Below are 27,994 nucleotides of genomic sequence, written 5' to 3' on the forward strand. Positions count from 1 at the left end.
ACCACGGACATAAGAATGGGTTAACAATAGGGCCCTCATGGCTGAGGCCAGCCATCTTACACTGCCACTACAACTTAATGAAATCAAGGGCTGCAAAACTGAAGGCGCCGAAAACAGACAAAATGCTATTTAATGATGACTTAAAAAAAAAAATGCAAAAATTGTACTCCAAGAAGAAAGATTAAAAATTCTTCATATTGTATGCAAAAACTGTAAATTAAATGTCTTGCACAAAACAAAGTATCAGAGCTACCCTGAAAATATTCTTGAAAAAGTTATATAACCACAATAGGATGATTTTATTTACAGGACAACAATTATATCTGAATTTTACAACAGTCAAGTCATGATCTTAAAGTCAAGCTTAATGAGGAAGTCATATATTTTTACAAGAACTAATAAGATTAACAATAAGTCAGAATACAGTATTAGAAAATCAAATCTTTCCAACATATGAAAAAAGACATTCATTTTGGATTTTATTTTACTATTGATGCTTTTTTACATGTTCTTTCCAGGGCCCTAACACTCCCTTGTACTGTAAACGTCACGACACAATAAAACAGCCACTTAATACACATCACACTGCACACACAATGACAATGAATATCATGTTTTTGTCTGTAATAGTAATAAGCAGTAAAAATGCAGCACAAAAAACAGCACATTTCAAATGGAACTTTTTACCCCACACATTAAAACAACTCAAATTCTAGTACCTACGAGAGCATACACATTTAATACACTTGAGGTGTATAAAAACAATACTGTTAAAAAGCATCAACAGCAACAACCACAAGTGCATTCGTTATTTACAAGTGCAACCGTCAGATTTTCTCTGCAAAATACCTATTAAAATATATTTTCTTAAATGAAAGCGACTACGCTTTGGTTTTCACACCACAACTTGCCAAAGCCAATATTTTATCTTCAGACCCTGGAAACAAAGAATAGAAAAAATTAAACAATTGCAGCTAAATTATATTTTTAACTATTAAAAGTGTTATTTTACTTACTTGTTGCCACTTTTTCAAACTGGCTCAAAGTAGCGGTGGCATTTTCTGCCAGAAAAGTTTCATCCTCTGTCGTGAGCTGTCAACAAATGAAGAGTAGTTATCGTGACGAGGTCAAGTTGACCCTGCTGCTTAGTAAGAAATATTTGATGTTCTTTTTGGATTGATGACATTTTATCCTTGAGATAGAATTTGTTTTGTTAATAAAAATATAGCTTAAACCTTGAAATATTAGTATACTACTTTTTTAGTTTCGTAATATAGCTTTTTAATATCGTGTCATTGAAAATTATGACTTTATTCACATTAAGAACTTTTTCCCCATGTAAAATATGGCTAACCGAGTAGTTTTTTCCTAAAACGACCCTAATGCTGGTTTTATTCACCATCTCTCCCAGCTTCCTGAGTGCTGTGAGCACCTCCATCTTCTGCTGCTTGTAATCGTCTCGAGACAGCTTGCCCACCATTACGTCACGATCCATCTGTGCACAATGTCACACGAGATCAGATGGATTGGAAAGCACGGAAGGGAACGGATACAAAAAATTCAAAACATAGCTCACCTCGGCCAGTCTGGTTCTGAGCTGTCCCGGCTGTTTCTTAGCAAAAAGTCGGATCACTTCTGGAGTTTTGAATGCTTGACTGATGGCAGCCTGGATGGCCTGAACAAAATACACAGCTGAGGAATAAGACACATGAGCGTAATAACCCATTCATCAATCTTTTAAGAATACAGAAATGCAAGTATGCAGAGAAGGACTGTACTACTTTTCCTTCTGTGGCACTTCGCAGCCTCCTATAGGGCAGATTTGTTACTACAGCAGACAATATAGGGGTGGTGTGTTGGTCATCTGGAGTGCACCATAGCAAGCATGTGCGGTGATTTTGTTTCCCCTCGTCGTGTGCGACGGCTCACATTTTGAAACTAGGTTAAGATAATACAACTGGTATGTGTGCACAACTTGTTATTGAGAGAGGGATTATTTTCTTATGTGGTGGCACAACTCATAGAAGTCACAAGACAAGTTGTTGCGTGTGTCCACTGTGCATACCAGCTGCATGCCGCTGAGTTCATCCACAAGTGTCATGTCGCCTGTCATAATCTTCTTTAGAGAGTCGTTGAACTCACTCAGCTGCTCCAATGTCTCTTTCTTTGTTTCCTCATATTCTTCTTCATCAATCTCCTCCCTGCAGTGAAGACATATTGAGAAAGCATGATTACTTGATTATTCTATCCATTTTCTATAACGCTTGTACCATTTGAGGTTCCTCACAGCTGATAAGCGGGATACACCCTGACATACTCACCAGGCCACCATTCACAACCACAATCATACCTAAATCTGACATGCTTATGCGATGTGGACTGAATCGGGAGTACATGCATATTTCACATGGCAGGCAGGAGCAGACATTCGAAGCCAGAACCTCTTGATCAGGCAGATGTGCTACCGTGCACCTGCACCAGTACCTACATCAGTAAATCAAACATGTAAGAGTATTCTGTCTCCATACGGCACCTGCATTCTTCCAGATCCTGCAGCTGCTGCATCAGTCTGTCAAGTTGCTCCTCCATATTCTGTCTCAGTTTCCCAGTTTCTGATTTTCCACGAGAAGCCATTCTCTACGGTTTCCCCGACGAATCTATTTGATCACAGAATCAAGATTTGTTTATTACACGCCAAGTTAACGTGCAACGAGTACTATGGTTAGGATAAGGTACACGGTGAAGAACGCGACACTGTTTCAACAAATTGAACTGAGGGATTTAACCAAGAAGAGTGTTTTCGAGTTAGCAGAACAGCTAGCATGTTAAAATAGGACAACAGATCACCATGACCTGATAAACAAGATGTTGGATCCGTGACGCAGTTGGCGGAAATAAATATTCGTACCCACTTCATAAACGTGACGACTGAAACCCGAGTTCGAGCTCTCGACGTGGGTTAACCTATCTTCCACAGTGTTATTTGGTTGTTATGTGGCGCATGAGTTTGTTTGCGATCGTGAATGCAGCTCAAAAACGTGGGTGTGGTTCACGACTTCTTCGGTGGTCTGCTACGTCACCCACGGACGTCGATCAATGATTACGCTGGCCGAGCTCATGACTTCATTATAGTGTTTCCTGGTAAACAAAAAAAATACAGTTCCTACAACTTTCACCTTATACGAGTCACGTGAACGATTTTTCTGTGTTTGCTCTAGATTATTATATATATGTTTTAATTTTCCTTCCCACGAGATGCAGTTGAATAATCGGAGTTGTTGGTTAGGGTACGAGCTAACATGCTAATGTTAGCGGTGTTAAATCACTGTTAAAGATAACGTTAGCTGATCGGGCAAGACGCGTCGAAACTTCACACATTCTCACCGAAAGACAATTTCGAATCTTCGTTTAACTTAAAAACATTTGTTTGGAATGTGCGAGGACCATATACCCGAAGAGAACCTCCACACACTCAAAGCAGGAGGCAAGATGACACCATGTTTTCAGTCATTATTTTATGAGGTTGTTTATTTATTTTGAGTAACTTTTCTTTGTTTATTATTTATTTTGTTTATTATTATTATTTTAAAAATCCTGAACTGTATTGATGGAGCTATTTGTCAAATAGCTCCATCAATACAGTTCAGGATTTTTAAAATAATGAACACTAAAACACTGCGTGTTTCCAAACTTTCGACTGGTAGTGCATAACCTCTCAGAGGTTTGAGATAGATTTGTGATTTCGGACTCCACCTAAACTTCCTTCACTTATACATTTGCGTTTCAGTCTCAATATTCAAACTCATAACATTGTGCTGTGAGTTGGCAGTGCTTACCAAACACCTTTTTGGCTCTTGAAGGTTAACCCTGCTTCAGAATGAGGCATGGAGAACGAGAGAAGAACAAGAGTGATCCTTCTGGCATGTGGATCCTTTAACCCCATCACCAACATGCACCTGAGGATGTTTGAACTGGCACGAGATTATCTGGAGGACACAGGTTGAATAACGATTTGTCTGTTGTTGAAACCTTTTTTTTTTTTGCTCATTCTGACTCAAACTATGACATTTGAGACAGGTCGCTATGAGGTGGTGCAAGGCATTTTGTCTGCGGTTGGCGATGGCTACAAGAAACAGGGTCTGATTGAGGCTTTCCATCGTGTGAAAATGGCCAGACTGGCAACAGAGAACTCCGACTGGATCACAGTGGATGCGTGGGAGAGCTCACAGCCTGAGTGGGTGGAGACTGCTAAAGTGATTCGGTTAGTGATTTAACAACTTTCCTTCAACTGCGTTAGCTTCAAGACAACCCTTCCTTCTCCAAAGTTTGCTTCATATGCTAGAACCTGTTATTGGGCATAACAATCAGTTGTTGAAAAGTGGTTGACCATTTGAACTTGTTTGAAGATCTGTAATGGAAACTTTTCCAGGTTTCTGACATTTCGGGGTGGAAATAATGTACACAAACAATAAGGAATTGCATTTGCACCTAAGAAGATCCAATAGTAATTGTTTGACAACGCTCGATCCACTCTGAGCTTCTGCTGAGTAGTCAATACCTTAAATAGCCTCTGGTTGGCTGACCTAAGGCATCGGGCAGGACCTTAGAGGTGGAGGAGCTCAGAGAAGGAATGTGGGGCGTGACCATTTTAAGACAAGTGAAAGAATCTTAAAATGAACTCCAAAACGTAAGGCTGCGTCAATTCTGATTACAGCACCGTGAAAACTGAGGGTGTAGAGACAAATTCACGAGTCAGTTTTCCAAACACTTAAGACCTTTAAACACTGGTCTTATTTTGGTTTTGTTTCTCAGGCATCACTACTCTGAACTAACAGAAGCCAAGCAAGTTGGTGATGATGTGGACACTGTCAAGTATGCGAAAAAGAGACGCATTGAAGGAAATTATGTAGAGAGTGCATCAGATCACAACAAAAAAGGTAAGTGATTTCGACTGCACTAACGTTATTGGTCCCAATTATTTAAAAAAAAAATGTTCTGTGTAGCCCAACTCAGTGTTCCGATGAATGTTTTGTTTGTTGACTATGAATTAAATGATTAAAATCCACCCAATTTTTGTCCATCTCAGAGGGCGGCTATTTTGCCACTTGCTGTCGACTGCAAATGTATTCACCGTTGCCTGGTCTCAGGTCACAATTAATCTCTGCTCACCAGATTTTTGAGGCTGAGCTGTGATTGGTTGCGTCTTAAAATGTTTTAGTGATTTTAAAAAAAAGTTAAAGTCCCAATGATCGTCACACACACATCTGGGTGTGGTGAAATTTGTCCTCTGCATTTAACCCATCCCCATGTGATTTTGATCCATCCCCTGGGGAAGAGGGGAGCAGTGAGCAGCAGCGGTGCCGCGCTCGGGAATCATTTGGTGATCTAACCCCCCAATTCCAACTCTTAATGCTGAGTGCCAAGCAGGGAGGCAATGGGTCCCATTTTTATAGTCTTTGGTATGACCCGGCCGGGGTTTGAACCCACAACCTTCCAGTCTCAGGGCGGACACTCTACCACTAGGCCACTGAGCTTTTATTAGATACTTTATCACCATTACTACACAACAGTCAAATTGTGGCGCACCCTCTTAGTATGCCATCAAAAGACAACCTCTGTAACATTTATATTTACTGATGTTAAGCGATGGACGCTTAGGTCTAGCTGTATTTTTAAACTGTACATTTCTTATCATTTTAGATGTAATATGTGACAACAAGACATGTCTGTGAGGGCTTGCCAAAATTTACAGCCAAAGCATGAGTGTCAAATTGACCATCAGTGGATCTGTGTCTTTTTACACATTATATTTGACATCCCTTTTCTAAACTTAGATTGCTTTCCTCTTTTTTTTTTACCTCAAAATTCTACAGAATGACAGATTTTTTAGGCCATAATGAAATACCTAGTTTTAAACATAAATCTACAATTGTGTATAGTATTTATTTTCAATACCTTAACAAAGACAAACAAATCGGACTCAACCAAACTGTCTACTCAAAATGCAGAAGCAACTCAACTGATGCTGCTCTGCGGCGCTGATGTCCTCGAGTCCTTCGGGATCCCAAACTTGTGGAAGGAAGAGGACATTGCCGAGATAGTCGGCCGCTTCGGCTTGGTTTGCATTACGCGTTGTGGCGCCGACCCCCAGAAGTTTATCCACCGGTCAGACATGCTGTGGAAGCACCGCAAGAACATCCATGTGGTCCCCGAGTGGGTGGCCAACGAAATCTCGGCCACGCATGTGCGCCGGGCTCTGCGTCGTGGCCAGAGTGTCAGGTACCTGCTGCCGGACAACGTGCTTTGCTATATACATGACAACCAACTCTACAGCGCTGAGAGCGAGCAAAACAACGCTGGTGTGGTTCTTGCACCCTTGCAGAAACATGCTGGTGACCCCGCCATTTAATTTAGAAAGTCACATTTTTACACAGAACTGATATATTTATTAAAGCTTTGACTCGTGCCTACTCCACAAAACAGTAATAGAGTAGCACCCTTGATTTGATTCGAATTGTCCATTGAGACCAATTCTATCTGATTTAATTAGTTCGAGAGTCCAACCTGGCGTCGTCATAAAGCGTTTACATAGTCTTTGTACATGAATTGCTCATAACTGCTAATAGCACATAAACTGAAGTTAGTCATTCATCCAGTTATGGACATCACATTTCGTATTTGATGGACTGGGCTTGGACTTGTTTTTAGTAGAAATTCAATAAAATGGCTGTCTGTTTTTTCAACCCAAAACTAGTGTTTTATTGTTATTGCAAACTCATCAGCACAAAGGTGTTTCTTCATACTGTACATATGCATGTAAATGTCTGGCAGTCAGAATTCATATTTTTTGCGGGCCTTGTTATCCAGGCGTGTCTCTTTCACTTGTGTAATGAACTAGAAAACAAGTGTGCCTTAGTTGCAGACGGCTAAAACCACTGAATTTGTCTTCTGATGTATAAGAAGCCTTGAATCAGTTGCTTATGTCCACCTGTAGTTTTAGACAGTTTTCCCCTCATCATCATTATAGAAAGTTGTGGCGTGTAAGCTTATGACGTATCTGTGAGTGCCTGCAAATTGACTTATATAATTGGACCAGTCTAACTTGCCATGCATGAGAGCACCTTGCATCGCCGCTGAGGTGACATAAGGGCACACCTACTTTAATACTTTACTGCTACTAAATATAATTTTTTCTGCCTTTTGGAAGAAGCCTTTGAAGCCGTAGATTTAAACCCTCCCCAGTGGTTCAGAGTTCGTTGAAAGGCTCACCAAGAATGCATGCAAACTTGTGTGGCACATGGGACATGATCAGCAATGAGAACTTTGAGGGCTACATGATTGCATTAGGTAAGATACTTTCAATGTCTTCTTGGTATTGACCATTCATTTTTGCCTGAGCCTTTTTAAATGGTATTGTTTAGCCTGTACAGTATTATATATGGGTAAATGTACTGGGACACTTGGCTAGTACACATATTGTGCAGAAAGTGAAACAATATGCACTCTCTGGGAATACGTTGCAAGATTTTAGTGTGTCTGTGTCTCTTTTCAAGTTTTTGCAAAAGTTTCTTGATGGTGGTTCTCCAAGCAAACTCATTAAAGCGTGCCCACATTGGATCATGCTGGAAAGAAAGAACCTTTCATAAAATGTCACCAAGCAATTTGAGTGAGAAAGTTGGGTCTCTATACAACATAGTAGTACTAGGCTATGAGTTTGTGGTCAGTTAGATCATCAATACATTTCTGCAAGAAAAGGGTGTCCGACACTCATCAGATGTCACTGTCAAGCTCTGCTCATGAACAATGACGCTTTAGCAAATATAAAAAAATCCCCTACCAGTGTGTAATCTTAAGGGACAAAATGAACATTGAATGGTCACTGACACCAAATTGATTAATGTAATGTGTTGAAAGGAATTTTTATTAACAGTTCCAAATTTGCACAAGACTTCTGCATGAAAAAAAAAAGGTTTACTTGAACATCTGAAATGTATTCAAAATGAACTTTAAATGTTGGCAAGTGAGTGCTGACATCATTAAACATGGTTTCGAATGTTATTCATTCTGAACACAGCCACATACTGATGAGACAAGCTCATGCATACTTGTGCAGCCACACAATCTTGGTTGTTATTTTTACCTTGCTTCTTGATTTTCTTTCACGTTTTGGTCATATTTATGGTGGAAAAAGTTTTTAAATTATTTAGCTTGGTAAAAAAAGGATTTGAACTAGGCTATTTAGTAGAATTTGTTATATCCGCTGTAATGAGGGTGATAGCTCCTCTTGATAGTTATCAATGATAAACGGCTGTTGAACAATAGAAATAAACAATTCTGCATTGTATAATCTAACGTCACAAATACATTTGGCATAGTAGGAGTAAGCCCCAAGATGTGTTTGCCTTTATCTGTTCACACGTGGCCACTTTCCCCAGATATCCACCCGTGTATTAGAAAAATTGCTCTGAAGCTGAAGCTGAAGAAGTTGATTGAACAACAGGGCGACCGGTACGTCATCAAAACATGTAGCACTTTCAGGAACTACACCGTGTCCTTTCGAGTGGGACAGGTGTTTGAGGAGTTCTCCGGCGGCTTAGACAACCGGCACATGAAGGTGAGTAGCAGTGGCCCAGTGGCCCAACAAACAAACGCTTGAGGGCCTTGCGTTGAATTTTGATGAGCTGGCATTTTCTCCTGTGCCGCGCAGTCGCTGGTGAGGTGGGAGGGGAACAAGCTGGTGTGCGAACAGACTGGTGAGAAGAACAATAGAGGGTGGTGTCACTGGATTGAAGAGGACAAGCTTCACTTGGTATGACTTTAGCATCACACAAAATAACTATTACCATTCCTATTATAGTACGTACTGTATACCATAATATTTCTTCTCTCTACAATACACAATATTCATGTTCAGTTACTATGTCATCTATGGGGCAACGCTGGAAAATCATGGTCCAGCAACCTGCTCATTATTGTGTGAAGGCGAAGGCCTTCACACATATGTTATTCTACACCATTCTCTATTATTATTATTATTCTCTTTTATTCTCCACACTTTTTTGACACGTTTCATCTTCCACATAATTCATCCGATTCACTCCATTCCACTTTTCACGTATTCCAAATATTCACGCGACGAGCGCTTGTATTTTTCTCGTTCCGAAAATTTTCCGATTCCGCAAAATTCCCAAAATTCCGACAAATTTTTCCCCATTCATTCTTAATGGCACATTCGACATTTCACATTTACGTCGTTCCAATTTGAAATTCACATCATTCAGCACATTCTAATCACATTCGGAAGGATTCTCGACATTCCCAAAATTCCCAAATTCGAAAATTTCACGTTTTCACGTTAAAAATTCAGACAAATTTTCACAAAATTTCGTTTTTCACCTCTAACTTCTACATTTTTCAACCGATTCAACTCGTTCCAACTTTCAACTGTTCATCTTTTGCCTACCTATTCCACAACGTCCCACTTACCAAAAGCTTCACATCTTTTATTTTGAAATTCAACCAAAATTCTCTAAAATTTCGTTTTTCTACTCTAATTTCTACATTTTTCAACCGATTCAACCCATTCCAACTTTCAACTGTTCATTATTTTTCTACTGATTCCACAACTTCCCACTTACCAAAAGCTTCACATCTTTTATTTTGAAATTCCCACCCAATTCCTTTTCCCTTCTCATTTCTACATTTTTCAACCGATTCAACCCATTCCAACTTTCAACTGTTCATCATTTTTCTACCTATTCCACAACTTCCCACTTACCAAAAACTTCACATCTTTTATTTTGAAATTCACACCCAATTTCCTTTTCCCTTCTCATTTCTACATTTTTCAACCGATTCAACCCATTCCAACTTTCAACTGTTCACTATTTTTCTACCGATTCCACAACTTCCCACTTACCAAAAGCTTCACGTCTTTTATTTTGAAATTCACACCCAATTCCTTTTCCCTTCTCATTTCTACATTTTTCAACCGATTCAACCCATTCCAACTTTCAACTGTTCATCATTTTTCTACCTATTCCACAACTTCCCACTTACCAAAAACTTCACATCTTTTATTTTGAAATTCACACCCAATTTCCTTTCCCCTTCTCATTTCTACATTTTTCAACCGATTCAACCCATTCCAACTTTCAACTGTTCATTATTTTTCTACCGATTCCACAACTTCCCACTTACCAAAAGCTTCACGTCTTTTATTTTGAAATTCACACCCAATTCCTTTTCCCTTCTCATTTCTACATTTTTCAACCGATTCAACCCATTCGAACTTTCAACTGTTCATCATTTTTCTACCTATTCCACAACTTCCCACTTACCAAAAACTTCACATCTTTTATTTTGAAATTCACACCCAATTTCCTTTTCCCTTCTCATTTCTACATTTTTCAACCGATTCAACCCATTCCAACTTTCAACTGTTCATCATTTTTCTACCTATTCCACAACTTCCCACTTACCAAAAACTTCACATCTTTTATTTTGAAATTCAACCAAAATTCTCTCAAATTCCGTTTTTGTACTCTAATTTCTACATTTTTCAACCGATTCAACCCATTCCAACTTTCAACTGTTCATCATTTTTCTACCTATTCCACAACTTCCCAAATACTTCACATCTTTTATTTTGAAATTCACACCCAATTCCCTTTTCCCTTCTCATTTCTACATTTTTCAACCGATTCAACCCATTCCAACTTTCAACTGTTCATCATTTTTCTACCTATTCCACAACTTCCCACTTACCAAAAACTTCACATCTTTTATTTTGAAATTCACACTCAATTCCCTTTTCCCTTCTCCTTTCTACATTTTTCAACCGATTCAACCCATTCCAACTTTCAACTGTTCATCATTTTTCTACCTATTCCACAACTTCCCACTTACCAAAAACTTCACATCTTTTATTTTGAAATTCACACCCAATTCCCTTTTCCCTTCTCATTTCTACATTTTTCAACCGATTCAACCCATTCCAACTTTCAACTGTTCATCATTTTTCTACCTATTCCACAACTTCCCACTTACCAAAAACTTCACATCTTTTATTTTGAAATTCACACCCAATTCCCTTTTCCCTTCTCATTTCTACATTTTTCAACCGATTCAACCCATTCCAACTTTCAACTGTTCATCATTTTTCGACCTATTCCACAACTTCCCAAAACCTTCACATCTTTTATTTTGAAATTCACACCCAATTCCTTTTTCCCTTCTCATTTCTACATTTTTCAACCGATTCAACCCATTCCAACTTTCAACTGTTCATCATTTTTCTACCTATTCCACAACTTCCCACTTACCAAAAACTTCACATCTTTTATTTTGAAATTCACCACAAATTCTCCAAATATTCTACATTTCTCAAGTAATTCAACACGTTTCAACATCGTTCGGCAGCATTCCCCGAAGAAGTTATTCATACATTTCGCCTTCACACGCAATTTCTCCAGAAATTGCAAAATTCTAGTTAGTTAATGATAATACGTTTTTTAACAAGGGCCATAGAAAACGGAAGAATGTATTAATCAATGTGGCATCTTTTTTTCCTATTCTCAGGATCTGTATTGTGAAGGGGAAATCTGCAAGCAGGTTTTCAAGAAGGTCAATGACTGAAGAGGAGGATGAATGTCAAAAATGGACATTACACAAAAGAAATGAGCTCTCCTGTGAGCTGTGAGGGAATAACTAAAATACCACGAGAGAGCAGTATATCAACATGAATACTGTACGTACTGTAAGTACGGCGGATGACTGTTCACCACTGCATTGATCGAGGCTCAAATCCAAGGTTGGGCAAAGTTTGGCCAATGAGCCAAAAACATCTTGCTAAATGCTTTAACCTGGTCTATTGGTAATTGGGATGTCGAAATGGTTTTTGTCACGTGCCACATAGTTACGGTTTCCTTCGTAGATGGCCGTTATGATGCTGAACTCAAATAAAATAAATATGTGATCGCTTCATATTCCATATCCATCCATTTTCAACACCGCTTATCCTTTTCAGCAACTGATTGAACAGTCTTTCTCGTTTTAAAGTCAGAAGCCAGTAAAAATGTGTTCAAAGATAATTGCATTTATTTTAAAACAGAAATTGATACCAAAAGATGATGCTTGCAGTTTCTCAGTATCTTGTTAAAAATGAGGAAAGTTAACAATTTTGGAAGAAACATGAAGTCGTTACACATCAATTGTGTGTGCGCGCGTGTACATATGTATGTACGTGTGTGTGTGTGTGTGTGTGTGTGTGTGTGTATGTATGTATGTGTGTGTCTACATACGTGTGTAAAGTTTTGAAAATTAATAAAAGTAATATTTTTTATTTTTAAAATTAAACTTGGATTGTTTTTATTAGAGCCAAGTCAGTGATTTAAAATGTAGCTATTAGTTGACATTCAATATTATTCATGTTGTTGACAAGATAATTTGTTGATTAATTTGTATGACTAGCATCCACGTACTTTTCCTTAACGCTTCCTGTGTTGCTCCGCCCATTGTGACGTGTTGTCACGTGACTGCAAGTAGAACCAAAATGGCCGCTCTAGTATTTTGACGTGTAATAGCTAGCTACTTTTCTTTTTGTTTCACTCTTGACTTGACAGAAAAGCTAAGCCAACGAAAGACATTTTGGACTCGATCTATGTCCCTAGTCTTTGCGCAGGAGTGCCCTCGTTTTTATCTTCGAGACAATCAAGACTGACATACTAGTTGAACGATTTGGGCTATGCATAAAATATCTAGTTCAGATTGAGGCTAGCTAGCAGGCTCTGGCTGGCACAGTCATAGTGAAGTGGTTGAAATTGAGATAGCTGGTTAAACTTTCAGCTGCGATGGAGGAATTAAGCGCAGATGAGGTAAGGAAAACGCATCAACGACAACACTTCTTGTGTAGCTCAACTTGCAGTCCCTTTTCGTTTACAGATAATAGATTTACACATGATGACTAGCTTTGTGTTACTCTTAGCTAAGCGGCTACCACGGGAGCAATTGGGGAAAACACCAGCGACAAAACCACAAGCTGAGCTCAACAATACCACACAAGAGAGCATGTCATCCACCGGGTCAATACGGCGTGTTTAGAAAAGAAAATAGCGGACGTCGACTGTTATTGTGGGCAAACTGCGTATGCGGTAGTTTGCATGAGCACTGTACGGTCATAAATTAGGCAGCTAACCCTGTTCTTGTAGCAGACAAAACCTGGTCCCAAATTGTCATCATTTAAGTGAAAACTATCACAGTTGCGTTGATAAGTTGCCTCGTGTTTATCTCGCATGTTAATGTTGATCATATCATTTTAAACTTTCTCTCGCGGACGACTTTTGGGTAGCTGAAACTGCTAGTCTTAGAATAGAATAAACTCCTAAGACTGTGATCTTTGATAAAGAACACATCTGGCAAACAGCAACAGTATTATTTTCATAGTCGTGTTCCTCAATATTGATGTTAAAACGATTCCATAGTGTTGTTACTCTAAATAAAAAGTGATTTTTCGGTTTGGCACAGCAAAGCCATTTGTTAATTCAAATGAGCATTAACCACGAAGATCACTAATAATTTGTGTATTTATGTTCACCCTATTTTCTTTAACTTTGGACTTTTGACTTTTCAAGATTCGCAGAAGGAGATTGGCACGGTTGGCAGGGGGACAGTCCTCACAGCCTAACACCCCTCTCAGCACCCCCTTGACATCACCACAGAGAGAAACTCCACCGGGACCCCTCCCTGGACCCTCAGGTGTCACATCCCAGCCCCCGCCAGCAGCTGCCTCACAATCTTTAGGGCTCAATGCTCACAGCGGTACCCCTGCCACATCCCCCATTGGCACCACTGGTAAAAAGCTTGACGGAGAATAGTTGTTGTTGGTTTTAACAGTTTGTCATATCTTGTCTGAACTATTTCCTCCTTGTGTCTTCAGTGTGCTCACGCGTGTTTTGCCTTTTGCAAGGTGTGGCTTATGGCAGTCAAAGTAGTGAAGGTGTCAGCTCCCTTTCCAGCTCCCCCTCCAACAGCCTTGAGACTCAGTCCCAGAGTTTGTCCCGTTCACAGAGCATGGATATTGACACTGCCTCTTGTGAAAAGAGGTAATAACATTTCACAATGGTTTGCATGACAAAAGATGACTGTGGATGGAGCACCTGGCTCAAGACATTTACATGGTACAAAGTACACAATGAAATGTGCGTTTTTTGTTTTTGTTTTTTTGTTCTAGCATGTCCCAAGTGGATGTGGACTCGGGGATAGAGAACATGGAGGTGGAAGACAGCGACCGCAGAGAGAAGAGGAACTTGACCGAAAAAGTAATTCACTATTTCTTGCAGCATAGGATTTGACTTTACATCTGTGCTTGCACATAAACACGGACAAATACTGTGGTGAAAATAAATGAAAGTCGTGATAGTTGAGGAATTTGATGGATAAATGTGCATCCCTTGATAAATTCATCAATGGGGTGCGTATTGTAGCACATAATGAAAAGCATTGATTTTGAATGCAAAGTTTTGCAATAAATCTGTTCAGGGTTTACTTATGGTGCAGTATACATAACATCCTTTCTACAACCTTTGTCCCTTGAGGGGGGCCAAAATGTCCTTTGTTACATCTTAAAATGTTTGTCCGATGGAACCTGTGCACCCCTAGGAAGCTTCTGCAAACTCAGATGTCACAGAAGAGCAGGCTCTGCAGCTCATTTGTAAGATCCTGCGCGTTTCATGGAAGGAGCAGCATCGCGATGTCATCTTCCTCCCTTCACTGGCTGCTGAATTCCAGCGTAACCCTAAAGATGGTATGTTAGTGACGCTATATTTATCTCACCCAAAACATTTCTAAGTGGAGCTCTGAAATTCTTATTTTCTCATTCTGTCTCTCGCAGTGTACTCTGATTTTAAAGACCTGATCGGCCAGATCCTGATGGAGGTGCTCCTCATCTCAACCCAGTCGCCTGTCCACAACCCCTTCGCCAGCTTGACCGCCACCTCGCAGCCAATTGCAGCAGCCAAATCTCCGGACCGCCACCTGACATTGGTACAACCCTCCAGCCAAGGTGGCAGCCCCATGGGCACCAGTGCAGGCTCCTTTGGCGCAAGCTCTCTGTCAAGGCAAGTGACGACGCTTATTTTTTTCCTCCACTGTTCAAAACCTCCAATCAAGTTTGAGATGTTCTTCTCTCCAAATTTGTTAATGACTTGGAAGTTATCCAGGTTGAAAATCATTGTCATTACAATCATCATGTGATCAATATTGTCCACAGTCTGTATGCGTGTGGTAGCCCTTACCCAATGAGTCTGGATGCAGCCAAGAGGAGCTCACCAAATGCCCCCACACCCACCACCCCCTCTGTACCTTCTACACCATCTACGCCACAGTTCTTTGTTCCACCCAGCCCACCTACTCCCGCCGCTCCCCTCAGACCATCTCTCAACCCTTCGTCTGCCCCCATGCCCATTTCCCAGCGTTATCGGCCTTACTCTGTCTCATCTCCTTGGGGAGCCCCGTCCCCAACCAGCCCAGGACAAAGAGCTTTTAGCTTTTTTCCACCATCTCCTAGCCCAGCAGGCCTCACTGTGCCCCCCAATACCCCAATTCCTCTGTCAACACCTAGCAACCCGACCCTGTCCCTAAGTTTGCTTCCTGTGGTCCCGCCTTCTCCCAGAACAAATGCCCGACAGGCCACCTTTGCATCAAGGATCCCGCCTTCTAGGTATCTCACCATTTCTTTTACATGGTTGTGTGTGTGGCACACGCGAGCCAGCAAACTAAAACATTAACCCTAAAACATTGACTCACTTCAAGCTGAACTTGACACAAACTTCAAGCTGGAAATGGATCCCAATACAGATACAACAATAAGACATATTATTAATTAATATTTAAGAATAGCCAAAGTAGGGAGGAGCATTTATTTAATCGATTGATATGCAAGTTTTTTTTATACTGCTAATTAGAGGATTTGAAAATGCGGCACTTGCTATACATCTGACAAATAATATGGCTTGGCAACTAATGCTGCTTTTACACATCCTTTGTTTGCATATTAGTAGCAAAAAATAATTCGTTTCAAGTACAATAACTCAATATGTGTGAGATATGCTTTATAGCAGTGGTTCCCAAACTTTTGCAGGCTGGCGCCCCCTTTGGCTCCCCAGTGAATTCCTAGCGCCCCCCTCCTAGCCCCCCCACGGACCGGTTACATGTCAGAAATATTTTCGCGGACCGGCATTTATATAAATAAATAATACATTTATATAAATAAATAAATAATACATTTATAATATCATTACCATTACGTTGAATTAGTGGGAGCACTGAGTTTTTTTCTCAGAAACGAGCCGGTCCCATCTAGACGTAATCGGAGACAATGACACCCGAAGTGATTTAAGGTTTGTCTTTTATTGCAGGATGCTTGGTCTCCATGTGTTGAAGCAGTTTTGAATGCTTCACTGCCTGGTTAGTTAGCCTGTCGCCACATATTAGCTTTGCGGGCTCGACTGGGGAAACATGTCACGTGACCGGGACGAGCGTCTTGACCTGAATTAATTGATCGTCGATAAAAAAAAAATTCTGTGCGGCTTGGCGGCCCGGTACCAAGTGACCCACGGACCGGTACCGGGCCGCGGCCCGGTGGTTGGGGACCATTGCCCTAACCAGCTCAACACAACACAACACGGCGCGTTCTGGCGAGTCCCCAATTTCATGTTGACTTGAACTCAAGATGATGTTGACCGCCAGAATGCGGTTTTTATTATAAGATAAAATTCTGAACATTACAAGCTTGAAATTACAAACCTGAGCTTTTGCTTTTGTAGCTATGCTGTCGTATCTGACTGGGCCAGAGCGGCGTGCGTGTTGTGTACAAATCGACTGCCGCCCCCCTACCGCCCCCCTACCGCCCCTTTCTTCCTCACCGCCCCCCCAGAGCTTTCCACGCCCCCAGGGGGGCGGTACCGCCCACTTTGGGAACCACTGCTTTATAGTATCAACAGTGATGTAGAATTATCAACCATGTAAAGAATAGCCTGTTCCTTCCATCTCTGAACTAGCTACTTGAGGAATGAATGTTCCAACAATGTGTAAACACTGCAATCAAATGGGCATTAACTAAGAACATTTAGCCCTGAAGCAGATGTTTGAAACAGTAGTGCCCCCCCCCCCCCCATCTTATGGTCCATTACCATTCCAAATGTAGTCTTCAGTTTTCATTATCTCCTTCCCTTTTGCTTGCTCCTTCATACCCTTTCTCTTCCAATATTGACCTCACTCCTCCTCTTGTTTTTGTCATGTTAGCCCCTTGTCCCTCCCGTTTGCCTTCTCTGACATATCTCAGGGCAGCAGCGATGAAGAGTCTGAGGAGGAGGAGGATTTTGCACGGGTTCAGTTTGGGTCCAGGTACACCGCTGCACGGTGTTGTGTGTTTTACGTGTGCCCGCTTGCCCAGCAAAGGTCTGCTGCATGCACCGGTGGGGCCTTGCCACTCACAGCGCACAAACACACTGTGGCAGAGTGGTGAATGATTAACAAAGGCGGACTCGGCTCTCTTTAAGAGTGCTTTATGTGTTTTTACAAGGTTGTAGGTATTTCTTATTTTATCTTTTTTAGATACAAGTAAATATATTTTTCCCGGCTCAATTCTACCTATGGAGTATTGTGGAAAAAGTGGTTCGCACCTTGGCCTTACAATCCTATCCTGTATGTTATTGTAGCTTTAACATTACATGCTTTAACTTCTTAAGTGTATCACAGTGCATTGCCAGTGTTCCTTGAATAACTATAGCTAATATTCTACCTTCTGAGGGTTATGCTGTTGCAGCTGAACCACTAATGGACTTTGCATTACCAATGACAATCCTCATAGCAACTGAATGATAACAGCTGTTTCCTTTTCAAGCGCCACATGCCATGTGATACAGTCGCTAATGCCTCAAGTGTGTTTCTTTCAGGGCCTGTGATTGAGAGCTTACTCGAAGCTAACGGTGCATCTTATCTTTCATTCATTGTGGCAAATGTTGAATTCCTCCTGTTTGTGTTTCTTTAGTCATGGCGCATGTGGAGGGTCAGTGTCTTGTGATTTGACCGGCGACCGCTTCACCATCGAAGCATGCAAGGAGACAGAGATGCTGAACTACCTCATTGAGCGCTTTGACAGTGTTGGCATGGAGGAGAGGAAAGCTCCTAAGGTATTTGGCATAGACAAATAAGAAGTACGCCCTTTCTGGGTTCCTTGCTTCTTTTTTTTTTTCCCCCCCCCGGTATTCATACAGCCAATCAATTCATGTATCAGTTTACGTCCTGAAGAATCCATTAATACATTTAACTTTCCTCTCTTTACTGTCCCTCAGATGTGTAACCAACCAAATGTCAGCCAGCTTCTTAGCAACATTCGCTCTCAGTGTATCTCTCACATTGCCCTCGTTCTGCAAGGCTGTCTGACGCAGCCTCGGTAAGTTTTCCCGAAGCTTTTTGTTCCACAGTATATAGCCTCGTTGTATTAGTGTAATTCTCCTAACAATACCTTTCAGGGTCACTCAATTGAATTTGGCCCCAATGATCAACTTCTGAGGCTGCTTTGACCTCTAAGCTAAACACAAAACTCCATTATTTATTGGCTATCATTTAAAACCCTCACGATATTGGACACGCGTCATACTTGATTAATATTCTTTGTCTTAAAACTAAGGCTCACAAACACCAGTATTTTAACTTCTTTTATCTTTCTCTAAATAAGAGGACATTTTGTCCTTTTTCCACCCTTTCACTGTCCCCAGAGCTACTCCTCTTTCCCTTATTCTCAGATACATTATATATGTTTGCAACAATGCTTTCTTTGTTTGTCTCTCTCTTTGCTACACACAGGAGCTCTCTCCAGCATTCTCTGCTGGTACCTTATATGCTGTGCCGGAACCTCCCATATGGCTTTATCCAGGAATTGATGCGCATTACCCACCAGGAAGAAGACGTATTCAGACAGGTGTGACACGCATTTGCCAGTTTAGCTATCTGTAATTGTGTGCAGCGCAAATTTGGATAGAGTAGAGCTCATTACATGAGTACCATGTTCCTTGACTACTATTTCCAGTGAATATATGACATGATTTCAGATTCACTGCTGTCTATAAGTTTAATTTTGGAAGTTAACAATCATGAGATGTTTCTCAGATCTTCATTCCTATCCTCCATGGGCTGGCTCTCGCCGTGAAAGAATGTTCCTTTGACAGCGACAACTTTAAGTTCCCCCTCATGGTAAGACGTTAGAGGACAGGTAAAGTCCCAAATTGGGATAATGGCTTAACATTGTTACAAACCTTGGTAGTAATTAAAAGTGTATTTGCTTCTATTATGTTTCTCTTGTTTTTACAGGCATTAGCTGAGCTTTGTGAAATCAAGTTTGGAAAGACTCACCCTGTGTGCAGTTTGGTGAGTGCACAGCTCAATGAATACTCATGTCCTTGTGGCTTAGACTGTTCTATTAATGGATTTGTAAGGTCAACGGGTTCCCATCAAATGTCCACTGTAAACATTGGTGGAAAGATCAAGCTCTTCCATCTTTTTGCTTCCCTGCTCCTTTTACTTTTCTCCCAATTATTACTTCTAATTGTCCAGTCGTCTTTTAGCACCTCTATTTTTGTTTACATTATTTCCAAAAGATGGCTAAAAATGGAATCCTTTCCTCAGGTGACTTCCCTTCCACTGTGGTGTCCCAAACCTTTGAGCCCAGGATGTGGCAGGGAGATCCAGAGGCTGTCCTACCTTGGTGCTTTCTTCAGCCTCTCTGTTTTTTCTGAGGATGATGTAAGTACAATGCTTGTCCATTTATATCTGTGTTTTCATTTCTAACGCTTACTGCTTGTACTAGTACCTGCCACACATTCTTGTAAATGACTCAAATACCGCGCAAGAAGTATAAATACTGCAAAATATATGCTTATATTTTTCACATATTTAACACCTCGTTGCTTTTTATTTCCTTTAGACCAAAGTAGGAGACAAGTATTTTTCCGGTCCAGCTATCACCATGGAGAACACGAGAGTTGTCAGCCAGTCCCTGCAGCATTATGTGGAGTCAGCAAGGGTGAGCTTTTTAGCCTTTTGTTGCCATCTCTGCCCTGATTACTGTTTTAATGTCCCTGTCATCAATAATCAATTTTTAGGGTGACCTGTTTAAAGTTCTTCACAACATCCTGCTAAACGGAGAGACGCGGGATTTAGCCCTAAATTACATGGCAGCTTTAGTCAACTACAATGTGAAGAAAGCTCAGATGCAGGTAGGATTCACTGTATTGGTACACTCTTCCGCATTCTTTTCCATTATTGTTGGACTCACCAGCCACTTCATTATGTACACTTGCATGATCTATAGCAGTGGTCCCCAACCTTTTTTGCGCCACGGACCGTTTACGTGTCAGAAATATTTTTGCGGCCCGGCCTTTATATAAATAAGTAATTAGATAAATGAATAATACATTTATAATAAATATATAAGCATGATGAAATAAAATGATATGACTGGCATAAAAACAAGTATAAAGGACATAAAAATAAAACTCACCATTACGTTGAATTAGTGGGAGCACTGAGCTTGTTTCTCAGAAATGAGCGGGTCCCATCTAGGCGTAATCGGAGACAATGACACTCGAAATGGTTAAGTTCTGTCTTTATATGCAGGATGCTTGGTATCCATGTGCCGAAGCAGTTTTGAAGGCTTTATTGCCTCGTTAGCTAGCCTGTCGCCACATATTATGCAGAGTGGGCTTGGCGCGTCAAAGTCACCTGTGGCGATAAATCCATATTTTAAGTAGGACTCCAGAAATGTCCTTTTAAATGCAGCTTTCCTTTTCTTAGACGTCGTAGCCTCTTCTTCCGTCTCCTCATTGGGCTTTTTTCCCCTTTCCGAAGAAGCTTTCCAAACATCTCTGTCTTGTTCATTTTTGCTTTCTTCGCGGGCTCGACTGAGGTGACATGTCACGTCACCGAGAGGAGCATCTTGATCTGAACCGACGGATGTAATTGGGAGAGAATCGCCTTTTTTTTTTTATATATTCTTCTAAATAAATTCTTACTCATTTTTGCTAGCTTCGCGGGCTTGACTGGGGAAACATGTCACGTGACCGGGACGAGCGTCTTGACCTGAATTAATTGATTGTCGATAAAAAAAAAAAAATCCCGTGCGGCTTGGCGGCCCGGTACCAAGTGACCGGTCCGCGGCCCGGTGGTTGGGGACCACTGATCTATAGGATACAAAGTCGGCATCATATGTTCGGTTCTTTATAAAATAATGATGAATGATTGATTTGTCCATTTGAGCTTGAAACATTGCATTTGATTTATTTGAATATATTCATATTGTGATTGTAAATCTACACACTGTCCCTTTAACACAAATTGAATCAGTCCTCTTGCAGGAGTACTTAAATTGGATAATATTTCCTGATCAGAAGATGACGTTTTAAGCATTTGGACAATACCTGAACAATTTGTGCATCTTTAGACCCCTGCAAACTATAACCACAATAATAAACAGTGTTAAATGAAGACTTTTGGCAGACTGGGTAAATTAATAAGAATTGGTTCGCATTCCTCTCTCTCTCTCAGACCGATGACAAGCTGGTGTCGACAGATGGTTTCATGCTCAACTTCCTGTCAGTGCTGCAGCAACTCAGCATGAAAATCAAGCTGGAGACAGTGGATCCCTTCTACATTTTCCACCCTCGTTGTCGCCTTGTCGTTAGCCCAGAGGAGACGCGCGTAAAGGCCACAATGGAAGAGCTCAAGAGCTGGCTGTATGAGCTACGTGAGTTGTCATTGCTCGAAAAGGATTAAAATAATGTCAGATAAAATGTCATCAGTTATAAATGTACGTATGGTGAATAAACATTTGTTGCAGAGGGATTTTTCCATTCTTTGTTGCAGGTTTTCATGACTCTTATTACAGTAAGACCTCACTGCTAAATTAATTTGTGGATTGTTGATTTTTATATATTCAGATGAAGATTCCACCAAATTCTCCGAGCCAAAGTTCCCCACAGAGTGTTTCTTCTTGACCCTGCATACCCACCATTTGTCTATCCTGCCCAGCTGCAGGCGGTACATCCGCAGGTTGCGAGCAATTCGTGAACTCAACAGGTAAACAAATGCTCATGCATCTGTGGTCATGATAGTTGCCCTGCTGCTCTTGATGTCTTTTTACATTATTGTATTCATTGTGTCTTATTAGGACTGTAGAGGAGCTGAAAAACAGTGAATCTCAATGGAAGGACTCTCCCTTGGCTAGTCGTCACAGAGAAATGCTGAAGCGTTGCAAAACTCAACTCAAGGTTTGTTTTTACATGCACCATCGCTCCTGTATACTTTGACTGCATTGTGTCTCTACTCGGTCGCACAAAACATTTGAATAGCAAAAGATTCTTGTTTCTCCTTAAATGTAGAAACACTGCATTATTTGTACCTTCACACTAAAAATCTTTATGGCATTTGACTTGTGCCCTCTCAGAAACTGGTTCGAGCCAAAGCTTGCGCTGACGTGGGTCTTCTGGATGAGAACCTGCTCCGTAAATGTTTGCAGTTCTACAGCACTGTCATCCAGCTCATTCTCCGTATGGTGGACCCTGCGTACCCAAAGTGAGTCACGTGACTCTACTTGATGTGGCTTGACTCTCTCAGTCTAGCTGAAATTTAAGTGATTTGCTGGACTACATACACTAATTTCTGTCCTTATCAGCATTACCCTGCCGTTGAACCCTGAGATTCCCAAAAGCTTTGCTGCGCTCCCGGAGTTCTATATTGAAGATGTGGCTGAGTTTTTGCTTTTTGTTGTGCAGTAAGTTCACAATTCAGTCCTTCGCACATGCACACATCTGTTCTGCAGCAACAGGTATATCCATAATGGTGTTTTCACATCTGCTGTGGTCCCGTTTCACACAAATAAAGCTTAATCCTCCTTAGGAGGTACTCGTTGATCTGTGCTTGTTTGGTAATACCATCCTATAATGTAGCATTGTAATAACAATTAAATACAGTCCCATGCTTATATCCGATAAAGAAAAATATTCCTCTTCTTGCAGATATTCTCCCCAGGTTTTATATGAGCCTTGTGTTCAAGACATAGTCACCTTTTTGGTGGTGTTCATCTGCAGTCAGAACTACATCAGGAATCCGTACCTTATTGCCAAGTTGGTAGAAGTTCTGTTTGTCACCAACCCTGCCGTGCAGCCTCGCACTCAGCGCTTTTCTGAAATGATGGAGAACCACCCCTTGTCCATCAAACAGCTGGTGCCCGCTCTTATGAAGTTCTACACTGGTGAGTGGCTAAGATGTTTTAACAGTTAAATCAAACCATTTTTAAGATCAAAATTTTGTTTTCCAAACACTGTTGTAAGTATTAGTGTGTATGTACGTATCCACATATTGTTTACGTCTGCCGCTGACTTTTCTTTCATTGTCTTATGTGGCTAGATGTCGAGCATACTGGTGCCACCAGCGAATTCTATGATAAGTTCACCATAAGGTACCACATCAGCACAATCTTTAAGAGTCTGTGGAAAAACCATGCCCATCACGGCACATTCATTGAAGAATTCAAGTGAGTTTGATTGCAAGGCACAATTTGCGGGGTTTTTTTTTAATAAAATGACCCAATTTATGTACTCTCATGCTCACTTCCCTTTAGCGCCGGCAAACAGTTTGTCCGCTACATCAACATGTTGATCAATGACACCACCTTCCTGTTAGATGAGAGCCTTGAGTCTCTGAAGCGTATCCATGAGATTCAAGAGGAGATGAAGAATAAGGATCAGTGGGATCAGCTTCCCAGGGTTTGTACTTTGCTGAAATGTTTACCTAAGCCAAGAGGGTTTGCGGTTATTAGTATTTCTACAGCATGCTTTGAACTTTGACTTCAGTTCTCTCAATACAGTAGAGCTCTTAAATATGATGACCGCGTATTTTCCCCAAGCTATTCTCACACATTGATAATATATCAGTTTCAATCGCATCTGATTTGATGTGTACTGTATGTAAAATAATCTTCCATTTTGTTCTCTCGGCTCCAGAAAGCTTTACCTGCTACCCAAATACTGTATTTAAGACTTAGCGGAGGTTTGACAAAGGCATTTTAGACAAACCTTAAATTTGCTAGAAAATATAAATGAGCCATCCCTGAATACTCCTATAAATGAGTGCAGAAACATAACCTTGATAAGCAGTACGCTTACCTTAAGAAAACAAGCATGACAATGTCTGAGTGTGTATTTGGTTTTATTCAGGACCAGCAGCAGAGCCGCCAGTCCCAGCTGACTCAGGATGAGCGAGTGTCTCGCTCCTATCTGGCCCTGGCCACCGAGACAGTCGAAATGTTTCACATACTCACTAAGCAGGTCCAAAAACCTTTCCTCAGGCCCGTGAGTATCTCTAACTCCACAATATATTAGTTAGCGGGAAGGGGAAAGGTGTCATCCATATTTCGCTTCAGCCAAAGTCTGCCTAACATGGACATACAGAATTCGTAAAAGTAATTAACAGGGGAGTTGTCATCTTCTTGCAGGAGCTCGGCCCACGTTTAGCTGCCATGCTGAACTTCAACCTCCAGCAGCTCTGTGGGCCCAAGTGTCGGGACCTGAAGGTGGAGAATCCTGAAAAGTATGGCTTTGAACCCAAGAAGCTCTTAGACCAGCTAACTGACATCTACCTACAGCTAGACTGTGCCCGCTTTGCTAAAGCAATTGCAGATGACCAGGTTAGAGACAACTTTTTCAGTTGACCATAGCAAAAAGAATTTTAAACGCTGTAATTTTCTTTGACTGAATTAATGATGATGAATACAAAAAGGGGCGTATATGACAAATTACAGTCCCAGTAATCAGGCTGTCAACAAATTTTAGTAAGTCATGTTCTGAAAGTCTGTAAGTCCCTTGAATAACATTGTTTTGGTGTTTGCATGTGTGTGTAGCGGTCGTACAGCCAAGAGCTGTTTGAGGAGGTCATCTCAAAAATGAGGAAGGCTGGTATCAAGTCCTCAATCGCCATTGAAAAATTCAAGCTGCTATCAGAGAAGGTGGAGGAAATAGTGGCCAAGAACTCCCAGTTGGAAATGGACTATAGCGATGCACCTGATGAGTTCAAAGGTCTGTGTGAGCTGCCCTCGTGTGCTTTTGTTTCCAAAGTCTGTCTGCTTTGGTTTCACATCCCCCATGCTAAATGTTTAAATGTTATGAAAGCCGAGACACTTGTGTAATTCTTGTTTATTTATTTTGTCATGATAGCTCTTTCCCTTCTAGTGTCATCTCATGACTTTTGCAAATCCTCACTTACGGGTTCAAAATACTGCTATGATGAAGCCACTCAATTCATTCACTGACCTTTAACCACTAGAGCAGTCAATGGCAGTGACAAAATACAAAATAATGTGCCCGGGACTAAAGTTGGAATCTGGATTACGAGCTATTTTTAAAAACCTAAAATTGTAATTAAAATACAAGCAGACAAACTGTTTGGTTCAAAACCCTTCATCGGTCACTTTTCTGTCTTATTTTTCCTAAATAGGAGCAAAGTGACCTCGAGCCCAGCTGACTTTAGACTGAATGTTGGCCTAGTGCAGGGCACATATAGGACAACATTTACATTCACACCTATGTACAATTTTAAATCTTAAAGTACCCTAATGTGGGTATTTTGCCCCTCCAAAACAAAAACAAAAATGGCATTAAAACATTTCTTGTTGATATAAATTGTATTCTAATAATAGGTGCTGTTCCCCATACACTCTATGCATACCATTACTTGGCCTTGTAATGAGCTAAAAGCCTTCACTGTAACTGTTGAATAGCAGACATCTGCAGAGGATTTGCCACCCCATAAAAGTCAAATGGACAATTTGGACAGAGGCTATCCTATAACCACAGATGTATTATAATCTAGAACAAGAATGTGGCCTGCATACCTCCTTTGATTTCCCAATAAGACTGCCATGCTCAACAGGAATGTGTCACACGGGGCACAGCCGGCTCGGGTTTCTGTGCAACCAATCTCCCACGCTATATATTTTTTTAGAAACTTGTATGTCCCATTTTTAACAAATCAAGTGTGAGACAATAATAGTTGTTGTTAACGATTATTATCATGTAATATTTGCTGATGTTTGGTGTGTGCAAATCCTTTTTTTTTTTTTTTTACCTCTCATTTTATTTATTGAGTATAGTAAATTTGGTTGTTGCTGTTTTTCCCAGATCCTTTGATGGACACGTTGATGACCGACCCTGTGATGCTGCCCTCGGGGAACATCATGGACCGGTCCATCATCCTTCGCCACTTGCTCAACTCGCCGACTGATCCCTTCAATCGGCAGCCGCTCACTGAGAGCATGCTGGAGTCAAGTAACTACATTTATTTTAAACTTAAAAACTTTGAATGTACAGTGGTACCTTGACTTACAGTTGCCTTTACTTCTGCGTTAATGTTTTTTTTGGACCCACTCAAGTATAGTAGAGAAAATGGAGAGTCACATTTGTCGATGCACTGAGCTGTTTATTGAATGAAACAGTCAGTCAAACACACAAAAACAAAATGAACACTTCAGTTGGCCAAAACTAACACCCAGATGCCCATTAAGTGGCTGATTTCTTGACAGCATTATATTCTCTTTTATGTTTTTGTACAAATACAGTGCTATATTTCTGGAACGTATTAATAGCATTTTCTGGTGACTTTGATGGGGAAAATTGTTGAGTAATATAAATTGTTACAAGCGTGGTTTTGAGATTAAATCTGTAGATCCAGATGCCACTGTTGTTTGGGGAAAAATGGATCAGAGCATGCATGTGTATATTCATTCCACAGTTCCTGAACTAAAGGAGAGGATCCACGCATGGATGAGAGAGAAACAGGGAGGACGACCTGTGTAAAGACTTGATGTCAACTACGACTTGCCCTGCTCTCCATAATGAAGGCATTTCGCCCAAATCGCCTGAATTCAGTGTCACTGCTACCAACAATAACCAACTAGTTTTATTTGTGCCCTTTTTGCCCTACCCAGGACATTAGAATAATACTGAAAAAGATCAGAATAAAGTGTTGGGGTTTTTTTTTTTCTTTTTTTTTTTACATTGAGAATTTGTGAATAAGGTATATGTATATCCAAATATATACATATATTTAACAATTAGGGTGTTTCTAAGTATGCAGAAAACAGTCCTCATCACACACAGGTTTACCAGAGAGCTGCACAGTGACTTCATTGAATATTTCCTTTATGGTTCTTGTGTGTTTTGTAACAATGTAAATGTGGGCGCTATTAAAGACGTGATGCTTTTAGGGTGACTGCCTGTGAAGCATATTTGGGAGTTGTAGTGAGCAAGACTTTGACAATGACTAACTTGAATTGGTATAACGTGCTGGAGTCCCACAGCTTAAGCGATGCACCACCTGTGCTTGTTGTAGGCAGAATAAAGGATGTAGCTTCAACAATCTAAAGTATCTGTTTTCCTTTTGAGTGCAGTCGGATGTTAATAAGTGTTGATGTACTTTTTCTTTTTTTTTTTTCTCTTTAATTCTTTTTCAGTCACATTTCCCCTGCGGACTTCGAAATACTAAATTGGCTTCTTTTGGGTGCATGGCTGCTATTCCAAAACCCTTCAACCCTTAAAGAACAAATAGCTCCTAGACAGCCAACTTGCTCGATACATGACAGAATGTAGCATGAGCTCAAGCAACAGCGAAACACCTTGACATCACGTTAAGTGATCGTCTTTCTCGCTTTGTACCTAACGTGACCTTGCTGACCTTAACTGTACAGGAAATGATCACCAAGTACAACGCAACTGTTTTGGAAGCTAGGATTTTGAACTGAAAATAAATGATAATGCACATTATTTTAAATGGTGTGATTGATTGACCACCTCACCCTGGACTGGCATCAAAAGCAAAAAATAATGCTTACTGTGTTTGAGTCACAGAATGCAAACATGCAAAAACAATCTTCAAAATAAGTTAT

At 40.7% G+C, this 27,994-nt stretch overlaps 4 protein-coding genes across 11 annotated transcripts; 3 read left to right on the top strand and 1 right to left on the bottom strand.

Annotated features, from left to right (window-relative positions):
• Window positions 1-275: 275 nt before the first annotated feature.
• Window positions 276-3,056, bottom strand: lzic (leucine zipper and CTNNBIP1 domain containing). Of its 3 annotated transcripts, none has more exons than XM_061271312.1 (7): window positions 2,913-3,056; window positions 2,534-2,657; window positions 2,066-2,201; window positions 1,577-1,675; window positions 1,400-1,495; window positions 1,017-1,092; window positions 276-937 (listed from the first exon to the last, which is right to left on the bottom strand). In XM_061271312.1, exons 2-7 carry the CDS (start codon window positions 2,632-2,634, stop codon window positions 882-884), a joined length of 564 nt encoding a protein of 187 aa, XP_061127296.1. In that variant the 5' UTR covers window positions 2,635-2,657; window positions 2,913-3,056; the 3' UTR covers window positions 276-881. The 3 variants fall into 3 exon arrangements, with proteins under 3 accessions (XP_061127296.1, XP_061127295.1, XP_061127297.1); XM_061271311.1 differs by having other exon boundaries at window positions 2,909-3,052; XM_061271313.1 differs by having other exon boundaries at window positions 2,854-2,996.
• On the top strand, window positions 3,024-6,750 carry nmnat1 (nicotinamide nucleotide adenylyltransferase 1). The gene is made up of 5 exons (XM_061271306.1): window positions 3,024-3,141; window positions 3,861-3,999; window positions 4,078-4,261; window positions 4,813-4,937; window positions 6,009-6,750. Exons 2-5 carry the CDS (start codon window positions 3,885-3,887, stop codon window positions 6,407-6,409), a joined length of 825 nt encoding a protein of 274 aa, XP_061127290.1. The 5' UTR covers window positions 3,024-3,141; window positions 3,861-3,884; the 3' UTR covers window positions 6,410-6,750.
• A 149-nt stretch (window positions 6,751-6,899) lies between these two features.
• rbp7a (retinol binding protein 7a, cellular) lies at window positions 6,900-11,987 on the top strand. 2 transcript variants are annotated; one of them, XM_061271315.1, is made up of 4 exons: window positions 6,900-7,679; window positions 7,729-8,614; window positions 8,708-8,809; window positions 11,581-11,987. In XM_061271315.1, the coding sequence occupies exons 2-4, from the start codon at window positions 8,393-8,395 to the stop codon at window positions 11,635-11,637; spliced, it is 381 nt and encodes a 126-aa protein (XP_061127299.1). In that variant the 5' UTR covers window positions 6,900-7,679; window positions 7,729-8,392; the 3' UTR covers window positions 11,638-11,987. The 2 variants fall into 2 exon arrangements, with proteins under 2 accessions (XP_061127299.1, XP_061127298.1); XM_061271314.1 differs by having other exon boundaries at window positions 6,900-7,347; window positions 8,436-8,614.
• A 531-nt stretch (window positions 11,988-12,518) lies between these two features.
• ube4b (ubiquitination factor E4B, UFD2 homolog (S. cerevisiae)) lies at window positions 12,519-27,872 on the top strand. Of its 5 annotated transcripts, none has more exons than XM_061269814.1 (29): window positions 12,519-12,875; window positions 13,632-13,851; window positions 13,937-14,102; window positions 14,231-14,318; window positions 14,659-14,803; window positions 14,891-15,116; window positions 15,269-15,718; window positions 17,302-17,403; window positions 18,050-18,191; window positions 18,354-18,454; window positions 18,868-18,982; window positions 19,171-19,254; window positions 19,372-19,428; window positions 19,687-19,803; window positions 19,985-20,083; window positions 20,163-20,276; window positions 21,604-21,802; window positions 21,996-22,134; window positions 22,226-22,325; window positions 22,502-22,629; window positions 22,730-22,828; window positions 23,073-23,308; window positions 23,464-23,590; window positions 23,678-23,822; window positions 24,273-24,407; window positions 24,551-24,742; window positions 24,956-25,130; window positions 26,232-26,378; window positions 26,842-27,872. In XM_061269814.1, the coding sequence occupies exons 1-29, from the start codon at window positions 12,852-12,854 to the stop codon at window positions 26,904-26,906; spliced, it is 4,137 nt and encodes a 1,378-aa protein (XP_061125798.1). In that variant the 5' UTR covers window positions 12,519-12,851; the 3' UTR covers window positions 26,907-27,872. The 5 variants fall into 5 exon arrangements, with proteins under 5 accessions (XP_061125798.1, XP_061125809.1, XP_061125817.1 ...); XM_061269825.1 differs by having other exon boundaries at window positions 13,967-14,102; XM_061269833.1 differs by lacking the exon at window positions 17,302-17,403.
• Window positions 27,873-27,994: the final 122 nt, after the last annotated feature.

The sequence above is a fragment of the Syngnathus typhle genome, linkage group LG2, assembly GCF_033458585.1.
Source record: "Syngnathus typhle isolate RoL2023-S1 ecotype Sweden linkage group LG2, RoL_Styp_1.0, whole genome shotgun sequence".
Taxonomy (NCBI): Eukaryota; Metazoa; Chordata; class Actinopteri; order Syngnathiformes; family Syngnathidae; genus Syngnathus; species Syngnathus typhle.

Bases quoted from the DNA above. Each gene is read 5' to 3' on its own strand.
- lzic (XM_061271312.1), bottom strand. From the start codon at position 2,634: ATGGCTTCTCGTGGAAAATCAGAAACTGGGAAACTGAGACAGAATATG. The intron at 1,496-1,576 runs GTGAGCTATGTT...CATTGTGCACAG, and splicing joins TCAGAACCAGACTGGCCGAG to ATGGATCGTGACGTAATGGT. The intron at 1,093-1,399 runs GTGAATAAAACC...ATTTGTTGACAG, and splicing joins TCAGGAAGCTGGGAGAGATG to CTCACGACAGAGGATGAAAC.
- nmnat1 (XM_061271306.1), top strand. From the start codon at position 3,885: ATGGAGAACGAGAGAAGAACAAGAGTGATCCTTCTGGCATGTGGATCC. The intron at 4,262-4,812 runs GTTAGTGATTTA...TTTGTTTCTCAG, and splicing joins GAGACTGCTAAAGTGATTCG to GCATCACTACTCTGAACTAA. The intron at 4,938-6,008 runs GTAAGTGATTTC...CTCAAAATGCAG, and splicing joins ATCAGATCACAACAAAAAAG to AAGCAACTCAACTGATGCTG.
- rbp7a (XM_061271314.1), top strand. From the start codon at position 7,275: ATGCATGCAAACTTGTGTGGCACATGGGACATGATCAGCAATGAGAAC. The intron at 7,348-8,435 runs GTAAGATACTTT...CACTTTCCCCAG, and splicing joins GGGCTACATGATTGCATTAG to ATATCCACCCGTGTATTAGA. The intron at 8,810-11,580 runs GTATGACTTTAG...TCCTATTCTCAG, and splicing joins AAGAGGACAAGCTTCACTTG to GATCTGTATTGTGAAGGGGA.
- ube4b (XM_061269814.1), top strand. From the start codon at position 12,852: ATGGAGGAATTAAGCGCAGATGAG. The intron at 23,823-24,272 runs GTTTGTACTTTG...GGTTTTATTCAG, and splicing joins AGTGGGATCAGCTTCCCAGG to GACCAGCAGCAGAGCCGCCA. The intron at 24,408-24,550 runs GTGAGTATCTCT...ATCTTCTTGCAG, and splicing joins AAAAACCTTTCCTCAGGCCC to GAGCTCGGCCCACGTTTAGC.